At 41.1% G+C, this 18,751-nt stretch overlaps 1 protein-coding gene across 1 annotated transcript in view; it reads right to left on the bottom strand.

Moving 5' to 3' along the window:
• PCCA (propionyl-CoA carboxylase subunit alpha) overlaps positions 1-18,751 on the bottom strand; it is a 324,266-nt gene that overhangs the window by 192,473 nt on the left and 113,042 nt on the right. The window contains exon 10 of the mRNA XM_054973482.1: positions 3,350-3,452. Coding sequence (XP_054829457.1) covers positions 3,350-3,452 — 103 coding nt within the window. The remainder of the gene's footprint in view (positions 1-3,349; positions 3,453-18,751) is intronic.

Raw genomic sequence — 18,751 nt, 5'->3', positions numbered from 1 at the left:
GATTCAAGGGAGGATTCTCGGGAGCTTAGATGCCCACCCACCCCCCTCGGAAATAAACAACATGTAAACTGGACTGGACTGTATGTATTTGAACATCTCTCTCTTAGACAACAGAAAGAATAGGGGTTTGGATCAGGTGGCGAAAGAGAGGCTGCAGTCAAGTAATTGTGACGTTAATGGTGACAGAATCGCCCTGTTCATTCATCTCTTTCATGCTGAAAGGAACGGAGAGACGGGTTCCTGCTCTCTACTCTTTACAGGTTGAGAATTTCCCCTAGAATCTGAGCAGGACCTCACTCTCTTTTGCTGATTAGATTCATGGCGGCCGGACTACTCAAACCAAAACCTAACCTCTTCCTTGGAAAGCTGGTCTCTAAGGATTTCTATGGGCAAAACTAGCTTGCAATTTTTTAAGCAGTCCATCTTGACAATGAAGTTCGCCTAAGTAATAAACATAAATCCTTTTACTTTAGTATCATGATCCAACGTACTGTATTATAAGCAGCAAATGAATCCAGTAGAAAATATACTGAAAAGTGTGTTAACCTCATAGTTTTGTTCCTCTTGAGGCCTCTTCTTACTAACAAGGAGATCTGAAAGATCATTCTGCAACTATAGTTACACAATACCTCTTCCAACAGAGTATATGAAAATAAATGACTAATACTAACCTATATAAAAAAAACTAACTAAACAGACACAGCCCAGGGCATCCTACCCCTGGAAGAGAAGAGGTGGAGTGGGGACACAGCCCTAAGGAGGGTAGTAACCCAGTGGCAGAGCTGAGAAGAGAACCAGGTGGGGTGGCAACAGCAAGGGAGGGGCAGCCAGAAGGAAGGTTCACTAGTACTAGGTCCCGGAGGAGCAAAGGCCTCCTTGAGAGGATGAGCTAGCTGTGGAGCAGGGAATTAGGAACTAAGAGTGGCCAGGGGAAGAAGGACAAAAGGCTCCAGCTGAAGGATATAAGGAGACAGCTGACTGAAGACTGTGGATACACTTGGAGCCTTTGAAGGCAGAAAAATATCATGCTTCCTGAAGCATCAAGAAGGCAGCAGCCCTGGCCCAAAGGAGCCAGGAGGAGCTTTTCCCACCTCATCCAGGCAGACAGCTACCCCCCTGGTTTAATCCTGCAGGAAGGATGCAGCAGCCAGGACAGGAAACGAAGGAACTGAGCAGTCCTAGCTGTAAGGTCTAAACAGGAGGTGGTGAGGAAGCTATGCCTCAGGGGGCTGGGGTAGTTAACCTCTGGAATTGGCGGCATAAATGAACCAAGCCATTAAAGTGCAAATGACACACTTCTGGTGTGCTGCCTCATCTCTGACCATGTGGAGAAAGGATGGACCCTTCCCAGGGGACATGGCCCCTGGCCCTGGGGACTCCACAAAAAAAAAGGCCTTAAAGTTGCCACAATGTTAGCTGAAGGCACTTGTGAGGTGAGTTCTTCCTTTCCTTCCCCTCTACATCTCCATACTCTGGAAGGTTCTTCCAATCCTCTGGTGAGGAGACTAAATATGGAAGGAGAAAATAAGCAACATCAACCCTACAGGACTGGGAACGCTATTTGCTCAGCCAGCAGAATCTTTACACCCAAGATGCTTATTTTAGGAGAAGGGGATTAAAAAGTTAATATCAAATCTTAAATCAAGTATTTTAAAACAACACTTCCACTCTAAGTCACATACAAAATCTAATTAAGGGCCTGTTATAGCCTGGGAACATTTGACTTTTTCCTAAGTCTTATAAAAATTATTTGATAGCTAGACAAAAAATGTTTTAACATTGTTTGTTAGTTTGCTTTTTAACTTAGAAGCTAAAATTCTATGGCCAGGATTCATAGACATACTTTATGCATTCCCCAAGAGGCTTACATTCTGTGGGACTTCTCAGTTTTTATTCTTCGAATAGCCACCTCCATACCATATAACAAACTGTTTTTGCAATTTACCATGCAGCCTTGGGTGCTGCTGAAAATAAAATAAAATAGAGCAAGCAAGCCCAAAGTTCTCTTGGGGACATACAATAAGGATACAGCCAAGAGACACCACTTTATGAAACAATTTTAAATATGGAAAATTGCAGCAAAGAAGAACTTTTGTTAAACTGTTTTCTAACATTTGTCAAGGTCTTCAGCACAAGGGAGGTAGGGAGAGGGGCTGTGGCTCAGAGCATCTGCTTGGCATGAAGAAGGTCCCAGGTTCAATCTCCAGCATCTTGACTTAAAGGATCAGGTAACAGGTGATGTGATTGACCTCTACTGGAGACCCTAGAGAGCCACTGCTAGCTGAAGTAGACAGTACTGTACTTGATGGACCAATGGTCAGATGCATTATTTGTGTGTGCCCGGTCCTGTCCAGATCTTTTTTTTTTAGGAGGTGGGGCAGGGAAGAGATCTAAATGGTTACAACACGAATTTTGCCCATTCCCAGTGAATGTTAAGTGAACTGTTAAGCAAAATGGTAAACTGCTTTGGAAGCCCTGTTCCCATTTCAAAAGTGGGGTTTATACACCTTGTGAAGGTACTGTTTACAAACACAAGACCAAAAGTACCCTTGACCACACAAGACAGGCTGCCCAGTTCTTTGGATTCTGACCACTGCATTTAGAATGTGGATGTTACAATATTCTAAGAAAGATTGGGTTATAATGCTACATGACTGCAAGGACTGGGTTATAAGTTTTCAATTATTTAAGTTCAGCTCTCCATGAGTAAAGAACGATTTATATAATATAATATAATATAATATAATATAATATAATATAATATAATATAATATAATATAATATAATATAATATAATATAATATAATATAATATAATATAATATAATATAATATAATATAATATAATATAATATAATATAATATAATATAATATAATATAATATAATATAATATAATATAATATACGATATAGATAAACTGAAAAGCAAATATTCAGAGGTTAAAGCTAAATCTTTGTTCCCAATTACTCAAAAATCAGTTCTAACGTATTACTTAGTAAAACTGAAAAATAATAACAACAACAACAACAACAACAACAACCAATTTATATACCGCCCTTCAGGACAACTTAATGCCCACTCACAGAGGTTTACAAAGTATGTCATTATTATCCCCACAACAAAACACCCTGTGGGGCTGAGAGAGCTCCAGAGAGCCGTGACTAGCCCAAGGTCACCCAGCTGGCTTCAAGTGGAGGAGTGGAGAATCAAACTCAGCTTTCCAGATTAGAGTCCCGCACTCTTAACCACTACACCAAACTGGCACTACACCAAACAGTGGACAAATTAATTCAATCATCAACTGTGACAAACATACTTAATACATACGGGGGGGGGGGGAATACCAACCTGAATTTCTATGTGACGAGGGTTATCAATAAACTTTTCTATTAACAATCGATCATCGCCAAAACTTGAAGCAGCTTCCTGAGATGAAAACCTAAAACCTTCCCTTTAAGACAAACAAATTAGAGACTTAGAAAAACAGAAACCAGGATATTAAATTTTTTATCCAATGATTAGACACGGGTAGGCAACTTTTTTTGCCCAAGAGCCCCCCCCCCAAATCCCTACAGTGTCCATCTGTGAAGATGTTGCTGGGGGAGGGGGGTAGACAAAGGCTGTTCTTGGCCAGCCCCAGTAGAAGCAAGCTGAGCCCCAGTAGTGCTGCTACTGCCTCAGGGGTCACTTTGGTCTCTTAGGTAGACAACCATCCATGCATGTAAAGTAAAATGTTCTAAGCTTCCTGCTGTTCAACACCCACATCATGGCTGCCTGACCCTTGCTTAGTTCAAAGAGTCACACAGGAAGCTCTGTATGTATAGCTGAAGTTCTAGAACCTCACTTTCGGCCGTAGCTCCATGTACTGCTGGCCGTGCTTCTCTCAAACCTCAAGGGAATGGCGGCGGCAGCAGCCTTTAAAACAAAGCAAAGAAACTGCAGTGGGCACAAAGTGAGGATGAGGAAGCTGACGAAGGACTTCTACCTGGCTATGGAACACTTTAGAACAGTGATTCTTAACCTTTAATCCACATCTACCACCAAGTAAACAACACAATTGTTAAATGCCCCTAACCAACATGTAAAAAAAAAATTTAAGCATTATAAGGAGACTTCAATACATCTAATTCTCAGCATTGTCAAATCTGTGGATACTTACATCCAAATTGGAGCCATGGAAAGACAAGACTAATTTTTCTACAAACCTGAGTAAAAGGCTCAGGTTTGTAGAAAAAAATCTGAAACGTTAAAAAAAAACATAATTGAAGCAGCATTTGTGCCCTGAAAAAACAAAAGTCTTGTGCAGTGGCCATTGCAGGGGTAAGTAGGCAACCATAACAGTACTGCCACGCTTCAAGCCTCAATTTCTGACAGTAAAAGGCAGAGGGAGGGGGCAAATCTCTATATAAAGCTACTTTGGCCTTTGACAGAAGATGCATCTGGTCCAGGCCTGACAACAATCACAGGCGACTTGGTATCACATAACTTGCATGACTCATCAAGGCCAGGCTGCTTGCTACTGTTCGACAGCAGCCAACCAGGGTGGATAAAAATCAATGATTTTTTAAAAAAAAATCAAAAAAATCAGATTTTTTTAAATTTAAATCGGATTTTTTTAATTTAAATCGGATTTTTTTAATTTAAATCGGAGGAAAAACCCGGGCCCAGCGGGACATATTATCGTTCCGCCGGGCCTGTAAGACAGAGCTGTTCCGCCAGGCGTTTGGTGATTGAAGGGGGCAGTGCCATGTCGGCCTCCCACCTTTGGGGTGGGGAAGGTTCTCCCCACCACTGCACCTTGTTAATTTGTTTTATTATTTGTATATTGATTTTAGTTTTTGTTTTTATCAATTTTAACTGTTCACCGCCCAGAGCCCCTGGGATGGGCGGTATATAAATTGAATAAATAAATAAATAAATAAAATAATAAATAAAATGCTTTTTGAGGAAAATATATTACCATCCAAAGGTTATTCCATCATGAAATAAAGATTAGTTTTTAATTATGTAGAATAAGGCTGTATACGTTTATTTTTTTTGGTAAATAAATTCCATTAATCCATTCACAATGTCATGCTCTTCCAGAGGTTTTTGTAAGATTATTGGGCAGTTTCTCTGCCTACATGATATTATCACAGATGCTTGGTTTTGCAGTTCTCAAAACTGAATTTGTGTCAGCTCAGCAGAGATCACATGCCTCTTCTTCACAGCAAAAATGTTATAACATGAACAGAGTTGAGAAAAAGACCTTAATCCTATTGTTCTACAAACCTATGAAGACAGAATCAACCCCTTCAGTGCTAAGTTTCAAGAAGTTCAGTGAATAGAAACAATATTTTTCTGATTGTTTGGAGTGGAATAGATCTGCACAAGAAGAAACTAAGTGTGAGGAGGGAGGGGCAAGCAGTACAAAATGAAAGTGAAACTTTTTGAGCACAATACTGCACAAGTCTTTGGATCTTTTGTGTGTATGACCTGAGGTTTATCACATTCTTTCCTTGGAGGAAAAATCCTATAATGGCAGCAGGCCGTAAAAGAGACCCAGTTTGGGAATACTTTAATGAAGTTCCTTTACCTATTGGTAAGGCAGGCATGCGTGCAAAATGCAAACACTGCAACAAAGAAATGCAAGGCCTGGTGGCCCGAATGAGGCAACATCATGAGAAGTGCTGTGATGAAGATGACCAAAGAAACACATTTGAACAGGCAGGATCTTCAGGTTGGTAAACATTTTTATTGAATCATATTTCTAAAGACTGCCTTGAACTGTCATGTTTGAGCAAAATTATATTTCTTATTATTACTGCATGTTACTGTCATTTGGTACAGTTATGAAGAAAAGCAAATATTCCTTTTGGGGCAGTGCTGTACAATAAGCAGAAATTGTATAAACAATAAAATAACAGCACTGACTTTTTTGTTTAGGGGAATTAATCGTCAACATTAAGGATTCTGGAAACTATCCACCTTCAAGATCACCATCCTCCTGTTCTACAGTTTCAGAGTTATCCATCCCGGATAGTGCTTCATTTGCATCATCATCAGACACCCACAGTATATCACCTAAAAGAAAGAAAAAAACCCTTCCCTCCTGGAACCACCATAGATAAGTTTGTGATAAAAACTAGCAGATTAGAAAAAGAGTTAATTGATGAAAAAATTGCCCAGTTTGTTTATGCAACGAACTCTTCTTTCCGTCTGACTGAGAACCCACATTTCATTAATGTGGTTCAGTCACTGAGACCAGGATACAGTCCACCCTGCAGAGCAGATGTTGCAGGGAAACTGCTGGATAAAGTGTATGACAGAGAAATGGAGCAATGTGCAACAGCTCTGGAGGGTAGAATTGTTAACCTAAGTATTGATGGGTGGAGTAATGTCCACAATGACCCTGTTGTATGTGCTTGTATAACAACAGAAGAAGGGAAAGTCTTCCTTGCACAAACAATTGATACGTCAGGAAATGCACACACAGCAGAATACTTACAAGAAGTGGCAGTAAAAGCTATAATAACATGTGAACAAAAATTCAAATGTCTAGTACGCAGTTTGGTCACAGACAATGCTGCAAATGTATCCAAGATGAGAAGAAATTTAGAAGAGCCGGAAGGGAATACAAAGCTAATAACATATGGTTGCAGTGCTCATTTGCTGCACCTCTTAGCCAAAGACTTAAGTGTTCCAGAAATAAAGACTAATGTTGTTGAAACTGCTAAATACTTCCGTAACAATCATTTTGCTGCAGCAGCTCGGAAAAGGATGGGTGGAACCAAGCTAACGCTCCCACAAGATGTTAGATGGAACTCTGTGGTGGATTGTTTTGAGCAGTATATCAAGAACTGGCCTATTCTGATGACAGTTTGTGAACAAAATCGAGATAAAATAGATGGCACTGTCACGGCCAAAATCCTCAACATTGGGCTTAAGAGAAATGTTGAACATATGCTGAGCATCCTGAAACCCATCTCTGAAGCTTTAAACAATACACAGAAAAATAGCTGTTTTATTGCTGATGCTGTTGAAATTTGGAAGGAACTGAGTGAACACTTAAAAACAGAACTATACATGGACAGAATTAAATTACAAGCATTAAAAAAACGAATGGGACAAGCACTGTCTCCAGCTCATTTTTTGGCAAATATTGTCAATATCCAGTACCAGGGTCAAAACTTAAGTGCTGAGGAAGAAGAGTTAGCTATGACATGGGTATCCAGCAATCATCCATCTGTAATGCCAACTATAATAAACTTCAGAGCTAAGGGGGAACCATTCAAGAAATATATGTTTGCTGAAGATATTTTAAAGAAAGTCACACCAGTGAATTGGTGGAAGTCACTTAAGCACTTGGATTTAGAGACTGTTCAAGTAATGATTTCACTTTTAACAGCAGTAGCTTCTTCTGCAGGCGTTGAAAGAATATTCTCTTCCTTTGGACTCATTCATTCTAAATTGAGAAATCGTTTGGGACCCGATAAAGCAGGAAAGCTTGTTTTTCTTTTCCAGATTATGAACAAAGAAGATGAAGATGACGAGTGAGCTACAGAGGACAGTATTTAAGTTTTTCATGTGTAGGCTGGGCTGACAGTCTAAGTTTCTTAAAATATATATATTTTGTTTAGTCAAATTAGTTAACAAACATGGATGTTTGTTTAAGCAAATAACATATGCTGTAATGTTATTGTTTCAGTTGAATAAATAAAACTATTTAAATTGTTATTATTAAGGTAATGATTATTTTTCTCCTTCCAATAAAGTACAACAGAAAAGTTGTCCAAATATGAATGATTAACCTAAACTGGGGATAATTCATCTCACAATAAATTAACTATAATGTGTTTCTAATAGTATTAAAATCAGTATTTTATACAACTGTAAAACTAATATGAAAAGTTGTTATTCTAAAAATCTTCATCTACTTGCATATTAAAGTTATACCAGCAAGAATTAGTCTTTATGTAGAAAACTATGGTTTAAATCAAGCCTTACTGACTAGTGATTTAAATAGTGATTTAAATCGTGATTTAAATCAGTTTGATTTAAATCAAATCCACTCTGCAGCCAACCCATATATAAGTGTGGTGTAGTGGTCAGAGTTTCAGATTAGGATCTGGGAGATCCAGCTTTGAACCACCACGCTGCTGTGAAAGCTCATTAGGTGCTTTTGAACCAATTAAACATTCTCAGCCTAGCCTACCTCACAGGGCTGTTGTGAGGATAAACTAGAATAGAAGAGAATGGTGTAAGCTGCTTTGGGTCCCCATTGTGAAGAAAGGCATAGTATAAATGAAATAAATTAAGTAGTATATATAGCTGAAGATGGGCAGCAGATAAAAGACAGGTGTGTGGGTAGCAGAAAAGGAAGATATGAAAGGTTGCCAGAAGGAGCAAAAAAAGAAATAGCGTAGGGACGTGGATACAGAGGAAAGTGAGGTGCCCCTTGCAAGTCCCTGCAGGTTCACCATGCAACTGGAACAAACAGGTAGCTGGCACTGCACAACTGGGCCCAGTCTGGCAGATTTTCCCCAGTAAAGGCTGTCATGGGAAGGAAAGGAGGGAAAGCTGAAGACGGGGTAGCAAAAGTTAGGTTGTCGGGCGAGGAAGAAGGAGAAAAGGAAGCAAGAAAGGGGGAGAGATCATAGGGGCTTTCAGGGAAGGGAAAGAAGAAATAGTGGGGGGAGGGGGGAATTTAATGCCTCGTGAAAGTCCTTGCTGGTACTCTGGTTGTAAAGGTCTGTTTATTATACAAACACACAGATCTCAAGCATACATTCAGTGACACCCATATGCCAGACGGCCGGCAGCCAACTCCTCAGTTTTTGGTTTGATTCCTATTCTGCAAGTGATTGCCTAAAACCACAAACATCACCCAAAGTTCTGGATGTCTCCCAAGATTTGTAGATCACCCTTGGAGGCCATATAGCCACTATTAAGAATCACTGCTTTAGATGTCAGTTATAACTTCCAATAATGCAAAGATTTAATGTTATAGCATATACAACAATATTCAAACAGAGATAATAATTAGATCTATATTTTGTATCTCTCCCCATATGCCACCTACAGACTATGATATTCTAAAAAATCATAGCTTGTCTTTTCTCCCGTCTTTTTGTTCAACAGTAATTATTTAGCCTTTGTGATTATGAAGGAAATATTTAACACGAATATACTGCTCAAAAAAGACTACCTGGTCTCTCAGTAGTTATATAACTTCTGTTGGTTCAATTTAGGATTTGTATCTCACCAAATATGGCTCCACAAAACCATCAGAGCACCTAACAGTATAATTACAAAATATTAATTTGAAAATTAACAAATGATCAAAAGAAAAAAAGTTCAACAGATTAAAATAACAAAACCTATGCCAGTGTATGCAGTCATAAACTGCTGGGGTCTGGCCCCCAGCAAAATCTAGTTGGCTTACACTTCTATAAATAAAGATGAAAGTGGCTCACAATGGATTTCTTTTTGGAGGATGTTCCTTAATAAAAGTTCCACTTCAAAAGAGGATCTCCTGTTTGTTGCAATCAGTCTAGTACCTAACACAGATGCAGCTCCTAAGCATGGGTCACTCAGATGATGTCAGTGTAGATGAAGGACTGAAAGGGAGGAGGTATTTTCCGAAGTTAAACTGGCCCAAGGACGTTCAAAGCTTTAAACCTGTCCTCAGAAATCCAGCGCCCATTGGTATGTGTAGCACTGTAAGCAGTCGGCCCCGGCCGCCGCCATTTTTAATAGCTGTTTGATAGCTGTCAGTGATATATAAATCACAAGGCCCCTGGATTAATGCAGCCTGATCTGCAGCAGGGGAATTCCAGCCAGCGTTGCTGAGTCCCACCTGGGAAATTAAGCCATGAATGGGATGTTCATGCAAGATGCTGAGGATCAAGGTGATTAAATTTACTATCCCACCAGCTGCAGGTGGAGCCGTGACAAGAAAGGGTCTCCCTGAGTCACCCCACTTAACACATTCCGATATCCTCCTTCCGTTATTAGATCCCCACCCCAAGATCGAGAGTCATCAGTCTGCACCAATAAGTTTCTAATTTGTCCCTGGGAAAATACCATCCCTATCTAAATTGGTCAACTTAGCTCCAGGAACATTAATTAGCAAACTGCCTCTTTACAAACCACCAGAACACTCGGCATTTCCTTTATCACGCCCAAGCAGCACCAATCAAAGGTAATCAAACCTTTATCATTCCAACGGCTGAGGGGACTCCCCAGCCTCAGGACATGTTTTGCCCTATAAGAACCAAGGCTTTGCCCCATTCAAACTGTGCAGATCCGAGCATTGTACCCTTAGGGACACTTTTCCTAAGACTCTCTCTCTCTCTCTCCTGGCCGAGAATGTGGGACATTTAAAGCTCTCTTCCTTCACGGACCATGCTGCTCCTCTGATCAGTAAATATACTCCCTCCCTCATTCTGGCTAATTTCTTAGGAGAGAGAGCGAGAGCGCGCGCGCGAGAGAGAGAGAGAGAGAGAGAGAGAGAGTGTGTGTGTGTGTGTGTGTGTGTACACCCAAACTGTTTTTATTTGCCTCTTGTGTATACGTTGGTTGAAATACAATTTAAATAAAAATACTTCTTCATTTAAGCACCCAGTCTCGTCTGCTGCCTTGGGGAGGGGACGCCGTAAATATTGGTGGAGTTGTTACCCCTCTCGCATAGCCTTACTCCTTGCCGTTAATTCCCCCCTCTTACTTGCAAGGAGTGCCATCCAGGTAACAGCATGTGCTCCTCCTGGAAAGAACTATAAGGCATCCCATCTGGAATATTATGACCTTTTATTCTGCTATATCTTTTTAGTATGATATACACAGTAAACCACCTTGGGTCCTGCTTTGTAAGAGAAAGGTAGAGTAAAATCATTTTAGAATAAGTAAAGTTAAATCACCCACAGCCTAAGCCTGTGGCCACTGCCCACCCAGGCTCATTCTGACTATTCCACCAACTGTTTGGGCAGCCAAGAGAGAGGGAGAGAATCAGCTCCACTGCCTCCCTGCAGGTACATTGTCTGTAACAGTACATGAGGAAGATAAAAAATTTTATGTATATAAGCAAAGTTGGCTAATATATATGTATGTAATATAAACAAAATAACCAAAAAAGGTAAACATATAAAATTTAAATCTGGTTTGCATTACATTAGGTTGGCGCTGAAAGGGAGAGATTCATTGGGTTTGTGGGAGGGGAGCTTTTTTCAGATGATATTATAAAATAAAGTATTTCACTGATTATGTCTGCAGCTGCAAGAACTGCCTGCCTTCCCTTCCTTTCTGCATTCAGAAGCATATGAAATTGCAACCCATCTGCATTTACACCTTAGTTGCATATAGTCTGGTTACTCTTTGTCATTTAAGCTCTTGATTTCGTCCTTTAAGTTCTTCGTCTTTGTATATATGCAAAAACGAAGCTCTCTGTAAGAATAGCAAAGTATTCATTTTTATCATTTGGGGTTTCTTACACTGACATAGTTCAAAATTTTGTTTATACTAGTTGAAATCTTAACAGTAGTTAGGTCTACAGCCCTTTTTGTCTGGGTCTTCAAAGTGTGAGATGACCCATTCAACAAAGACAGGTATTGATAAGAAGAGAACAGCGTGTAATAATGTCCAAATTGTCTATGGTTTTATTGGGCCATAAGAACTGACTTGATTCCTGCATAAGAAGAAAAGCACATTGACACTGAGAGATCTCTGTCTTTCAGTGCTACACATCTGAAGATGCCAGTCACAGCTGCTGGCAAAACGTCAGGAACTACCCTGCCGAGACCACGGTCATACAGCCCAGAAAATCTACAACAAGAAACACCCTGCTGGATCAGACCAATGGTCCATCAAGTCCAGTGTCCTGTCTCACATCCCTGTTATACAATCAGACAATAAGAGGAAACATTTCTTGGCTATTAGCATTAACTAATAACACACAGGACAAAAGGACCATCTCTCTTCCTGCTTACTATCCCCCCCCCAACCCATCTCAAGAATGTTCTGCAGCAACTCGACTATCTATAGGCTACTCTTCCTCCTTGGAAGGGAGTATTATTAGAAGGCAGTTGAGAATAATTTGACCAAGACCACTGAGTAAGCGTCACACCCAAATATGAATTTGAAAATAAACCCAGAAATCTATCCATTGGATCAAGCTTGCCCCATGGATATTCTCATGCCATAAATTTGGTACTTAATAAAATTAAACAACTAATAAATTAAAAATTAAATGAATAACAACAAAACTAAATGAATAAAATTAAAGAAATTAAAGAAAGGTTACCATAGCATAGACTTTACCACAGAACAGGGTATTTCTCAATGGTAAGACTACAGTCATAAATACCTTATTGGATAACAAGCAGGGGATGATTTCCACTGATCCCTCTCCCCCACTGCAGACTTCCAATACACCCTTCATGCTCTGACTTGGCAGTCCCTTATCCCCCAGGAGTACTTTCCAGGGGCATTTGAAGCTGCAAGGGGAAGTGGGTGGTGAAAAAATCACTCTCCGCTGCTGGATATCCTTCTGCCAGGGAGCCATGCCCATATTTATAAAGCAGTAGAATAAAATTTATGGCACTAATCCCAAAGGACATTGTAGAATACTTTAAGAGGTTGAACAGAGGCACTGTCAGTATAGCAAAGCGAGTATAACACCAGCAAGATGACCATCTGGTACAAAATGGATATAAGCTGAATAACGTTCTTGAGGCCTTTCACAAACAAGGGAAATATCACCAGCTGTTTATCCTGTACCTGCCTGATGCTTTAGATAAAACAAAAAGCCTAACACAGGCAATTTAAAATATGGTAATCATGACTTGCATTACTGTGCTTATTTTGGTTTCCTAATAACTGCAAAACCAAAATCCATGTAACATTTTTTGTTTAATAAAAGGTATTTCATGCCTTTTGTTTTACACCAATAAGGCTACCTACAACCTCTGATAAAAGCAATACTTTTCAGTGTTTTAAGGTCTCTTAGCAACCTAGTTCTCATAAAAAAATAGTGATTAATTGGATATTTATATCTAATTTTGTCATCACCAATGGGAATTATACTACCTTTTCTCTATTTTTCAGATCAACATTATTTAGATAAATTAAAAAATTATGATCCAAGCCTCCCCCCACATTTCTGATCCTCCATATTTCTGATCCCTGTCCCACACAAAGAGATATCCTTCCATGTCAGATAAAAACTGGATAAAAAGAGCACTGCACATGCCCAATGGAGCGCGCAGGAGACAATTACTAAATTAATTGGAAAATGGATTTAATACATTTGTACACTTTTGCTCATCTCTTGCCTTGAAAATTGTTGCCAAGCAGGCCCCCTCCCCTGCTTTAAAGCCTGCCATGGACTGTGTTAAAGTTTCCTGCATTGCTGTTTTACTGCTACACCAAAGATTGCTTTACACGTGTGTGTGTGTTAATACACGTGTCAGTTTCCTGCCTGCGTGTCAATTACCTTGCTGCTGCAATAGACTGTGTAGTTTACTGACTCCATGTTTGGTTAACTGCACAAAGGACTCTATTTCTGGGCAGCCCTGCCCTGACCTGTATCTGGACTTCCTAGTGTGCGTTTGGACTGTGTTACAAGTGTGCCCCGTGCCTGCATTGCCATCTGCCACGGACCGTGCCTGTTCCCTGCCTTGGACTGTGTTTTAAAGTGCTGTTCCCCCTGCCTCCATGGAAGCCGGCCTCATATGGGCCCAAGCCGCTGCTAGCAGCCGGGCGCCTGCCGGGGAAACCTCCAGCGAGCCTGGCTAGGCGCTCCCTGGTCAGTTCCCGCCTGGAGCCTCCCGCGGGCCGGTCCCCGAGCTTGCCCTCGCTACCGTGCAACCTGCAAACCAGCCCCAGCTATGCCCAGCCGGCATCCATGTTCTCAGGCCGCCAGAAGACCCTGAGAGGAAGACTGCTTTGGGAAGCCATTTCGGCGAAGCGGGCACACCACGTCCGCAGCGAGAGCCCCTCGCCCCGCTCTGCATATCTTAGGAGCCGCCCCGGAGAAGGAACTAAGTGCCGACCATCCCAAGCACTTAGAGAATGCATCTCAAAGAAACCTCCGCATTCCAGAAGCTGATGACATCAGGACAAGCCCTGTCCGCTGGAACATCCTTTCAGCCCACTTGGATTTCCCCCTCCCTCTTTTGTCCCCTCTTCCTGAGGTGTCACTTATCACAATCTGATTACCAAAGTGGCCCCTCCAAGCCATTCAGTAGCCCATTAGACCCTTTGTTTTAATCTGTGAGAACCACCAAGTACAGCACCAGCCCCAGGGTACGTTTTGGGGTATTTAAGCTGGTCTCCCAGACCACTCGGTGCTTAGGCCATTCCTATCCAGACTTCCTTGCTGTCCGTCTGTGGTCCCAGTGCTGGCATTGGGCCACCCTCGCTGTTGTGTCTCTGCTTCGCTCCAGGATAAGTGAGTATTCCCCCTATCATCGTTGGGAACCAGCTAATGCGAACGTCTCTGTATTTCATACTCTGTATTTCCTAGATCTTGTGTGTTTCTTGTATGATTGTGCAAGTTAGGCTTACGCCACACTAAATACACGTGTTTGGAACCTATTTGTAGTCTGACTCTTTTTCACTAGAGTGTCTGGGATCGGGACCTCCGTATACATAGGTTATGATCCGCGCTTAATTTTAAGTTACAGACTGCTATAGCTAATTCCCCATTATAATAAAGAGCAGTTCTGGTAACAAAATGCCATGATAGGTCATCGTAAGTCAGTTGCAACTTAATGGCACTCAATTACTGTGCCCTGTCCTGAACATATGGTTGCCAGTAGGCTTCCCAGTAGCCCACCAGAGGCGGCAATCTCCTGGGGGTTTGCCCTGTTGCCCGCCAATTGCTAGTGATTGCACCTCCTGTAGGTGCATGACACCACTTCCTGAAATGATATTGTCATGCTGGTCGCCGGTGTGCTTCCATGCTTCGCTCTGGCCCAAATGAGTTGAATTTGTCCCATGCAAAGCATGAAAGCATGCCTCTAGCCAGCATGATGTCATTGCGTAAGTTGCCAGGTCCCCTGAGCTTGAAACTGGGGGACAGGGAGGTTTGGGGGGACGGGCCACGAGGAGTTACCTAGAGTGTAATATGAGAATTGCTTTCGTGTGTAAAAAACACTACTCAAGACAGGAGTTCCTAGGTGACTCGGGGTGGCATTTTGCAAGCAAAATGGACCAAACCTTCAAGGGACCCTCTCCCACCCTCCTCTCATGACCACCCAAGTTTCAGAAAGATTGGACTTCAGGGGACCATGTTATGGCCACACCCAAAGAAGGTGCCCCTATCTACCACTGATCTCCATTGTTCCCTATGAGGAAAATTGAGGGGGGTTCTAGGTGGCTGGGGGTGGCATTTTGCAAGCAAAATGCACCAAATTTGCAGGGGACCTACTCCTACCTGTCCTCTCAAGACCCCCCTAATTTTCAGGGAGATTGGGCTTTGAGGGCCATGTTATGGCCCCCTCAAAGAAGGTCCCCCTAAATATTTCTTACTTTTGTATTCCTGATCCTGCTTTGGCACTTTCTCCTTTAATTCTCATCAGTATTTGTTTCAAGTCTTCACTATTTTCTGCTAGGAATGTGGTGTCATCAGCATATCGCAAATTGTTAATGTTCCTTCCACCATTTTATACTAGAAAGGGGGAAAGTAGCATGGAGTTACTTTACAAATGGATCCCAAAAAGTAGAGCAAACTTTGAAGCAGGTCCTACTTCAAAAAGTTTGAGAACCACTGGCTTCAACAAATTCAAGAGGGTAAGTCTTAGTCATGATCACTAGGCAGACTCTCCTTTTCTAGAGACACTGTACCTCTGAATGCCAGGAACAAAAATAGGGGAGGGCTGTTGTGTTTGCCTGGGAGCATCTGGTGGCCACTCTTGGGATACAGAATGCTGGACAAGATGGACCTTTGTTCTGCTCTAGCAAGGCTTTTCTTAAGGGTGTGTCATCAATTAAAGTCACTGGACCGAAAATGACCACTTGCACACCACAGGAAGAAAACATCTGAAATTTTCAAGTTGACACCTTGATTAAAAGATCAGCATTGAAAATATTGTATTGCCTTGAATATCAACACAATTCAAAATATATTCAGCAAAAAATTTAGAAATCTAAGATATATGCATTTAATTGTTTTGTCCCTGGATGATTCAAGAAAGTACCTTAAACACTACAAAAAATTACTTTATACTGACAAAAGATACATAGACGGTATTTTGTTCTTCTTGTTTTTTTTTTAAAGTACACACTAGCAATGATTAAAGAATCAGGAAAATATCTTATCTTATTTTGTAACACTACAGCACGTTATTTAATTTCATTTGCAATCAAAATGCATACACACAAGTCGGCTTCCGGTTTGGGATTCATGGAGGTCTAACGCAGCTCAGGGAGCTGGGCTGTCCGTGCCGCTGTTTGTGGAGGCTGGAGGGGTGCCAACTGCCCGCAGCCCCCTGTTCTCAGGCGGAGAACAGGCAAGTACGCTTAAGAACCTGAGGGCACGTTGATCTCAGGTGTGAGGGGGGTTCTACACAACAAGCCCCCGTCCACTCGTGAGGTCCCACCCGAAGAAAGGTTGCCAAAATCTCTGCAGCGGCTCTGGAGTCAGTTTCTGGCATAAGACCTACATACCCAAGTTTCAGTAAACCGAAAAGGGAATAAGAATTAATTGGATACTTGAAGCAGCGATTACAACCCAAGAGAAACGTCTAAGAAGGTAAAGATTGCTATCTCTTAATACGGGGCAGATTACAAAAAGGAATAAAGTGATAAAGAGAATCTAAAAACTGCAAGAGACTTGTTATGTAAAGGAGGAAGTTCCGGCAAATTAAATTTTAAAAAGTAACACTGTAAAGAGAAGTTAATGCGGAAAATTGACTATTATTTACATGCCTGCGGCTAGGAAGAGATAGCAGACTGTGAGAAAGTTTTAATATCACGAGAACTGCTGTGAAGAGGAACAGGAAGTGCGTCAGAATCATAAAGAGACTGGCAAGAAGCGGCTTGTTAACAACGGAAGCGGAAGGTCGCCATTTTGAAACAGGGCAAAGCTGTGACTTCAAGGAAAACGGAAGTAGGCCATCTTTGGTGAAGGTAAGGGCGATTGCTTCAATACTAAACCACAGAGAAAAAACGCCCGACATTTTGGACTATGCAAATTCTTTTTTCTGAAAAATAAATTGAATCTGGACTTTTAAAAATAACAGAAAGCAACAAACTAGCGCCACGGAGTTGAGGAAAAGAGCGGAAACGTAGGAGCGAAGCAGAGCTAGCCCCACGATGTCGAAGAAGGAGTGGCAAAGCGCGCTGGAGAATTTGGATAAAAAAGTTTCAGAAGGAAATAAAGAGCTTAAAGAAATGATGCAGGAGAATTTTAAGGACTTTAAAGAGGCACTAAAATCGGAGATGGCAGAACTTACAAAAAAAATGGATCAAGTACAAAATGACTTGCAAGCTACACAGCAGAGAGTTAATGTAGTAGAGAACACGGTTGACACCTTAACAGACGTGCAGAGAACGGAGATGCGAGGAATGAAGGGAAGAATGGCCATAGCTGAATGTAAACAAATGGAAAAGCAACTTAGATTTCGCGGGATTCTGGAGATTGTGGAAAAAACAGCCCAAGAGCAGATTACCGAAATTTTGGCGGGCTACCTGGGGAAAGAAGAAGAGGAGGTTGCAGCTCTTCTGGACGTGGCATACAGAATTAATTCAAAATTTGCAGCTCAGAAGAAGTTACCAAGGGATATGATCGTGCAATTTACGACCAGAAACATAAGAGAGTCAATCGTAAGCAAACAATTTCAGTAACCATTAGAAGTCGATGGGAAGGTGGTGAGAGTTATGAAAGAAATGCCCAGAGCGGTGTTGTTGGAGCGGAAAAAATACAGAGAGCTTGTCCAGATGTTAAAGGATTTGAAAATTAGGTACAGATGGGAAATACCAGAAGGAGTGGCATTTGAATTTGGTGGAGTAAGGAGAAATATCAGGTCGGGTCACGAGATGGTAAACTTTATTAGGGACAATGAAAAGGACTTACCAAAAAGTACAAGAATGTGATCATGGAGTGTAAAATAATATCTTGGAATGTAAATGGACTAAATTCACCTTGTAAGCGCAAGGCTATTTTCCACTGGCTTTTAAAACAAAAATGTAATATAGTATGTCTTCAAGAGACACATATTAGAAAGCAGGATTTAAAGTATTTGAAATTTGTAAAGCTTGGAAATGAATTTGCTGCAGCCTCCAAAAAGAAGAAGAGGGGAGTTGCGTTGTATATAAAGGAGGAACTGCAGCCAAAATTAATTTTAAGTGATGCAGAAGCTAGATATTTAGCAGTGGAAATAATTTGGAACTCGAAGAAGACATTGGTGATTGGAATTTATGCACCTAATGGCGCGAAAGAAAATTTTTTCAAGGATTTACAAAAACAACTCGATGAGCTGACCTATGATCAAATAATTCTGGCAGGCGACTTCAATGGAGTTACAAATTTGGAAGAAGATAAGAAATCTAAAATTGCACACAAAAAAAGAGGACTTTTGCCAAAGTCGTTTTTTGCGATTAAGGAACAGGAAAGTCTGGAATATGTATGGAGGAGACAAAATCCAAAAAACAGACAATATACTTTTTATTCTGCGAGGCATGCTACTTTATCAAGAATTGATATGATCTGGGCTTCCAAAGAACTAATGTTGTGGACTAGAGATGTGGAGATAATGCCTAAGGTAGGCTCAG

Source organism: Eublepharis macularius, chromosome 3 (genome assembly GCF_028583425.1).
Source record: "Eublepharis macularius isolate TG4126 chromosome 3, MPM_Emac_v1.0, whole genome shotgun sequence".
NCBI lineage: Eukaryota > Metazoa > Chordata > Lepidosauria > Squamata > Eublepharidae > Eublepharis > Eublepharis macularius.
The sequence above is the reverse complement of the archived record's forward strand: the minus strand, read 5'-3'. Positions and strand labels throughout refer to the sequence as shown.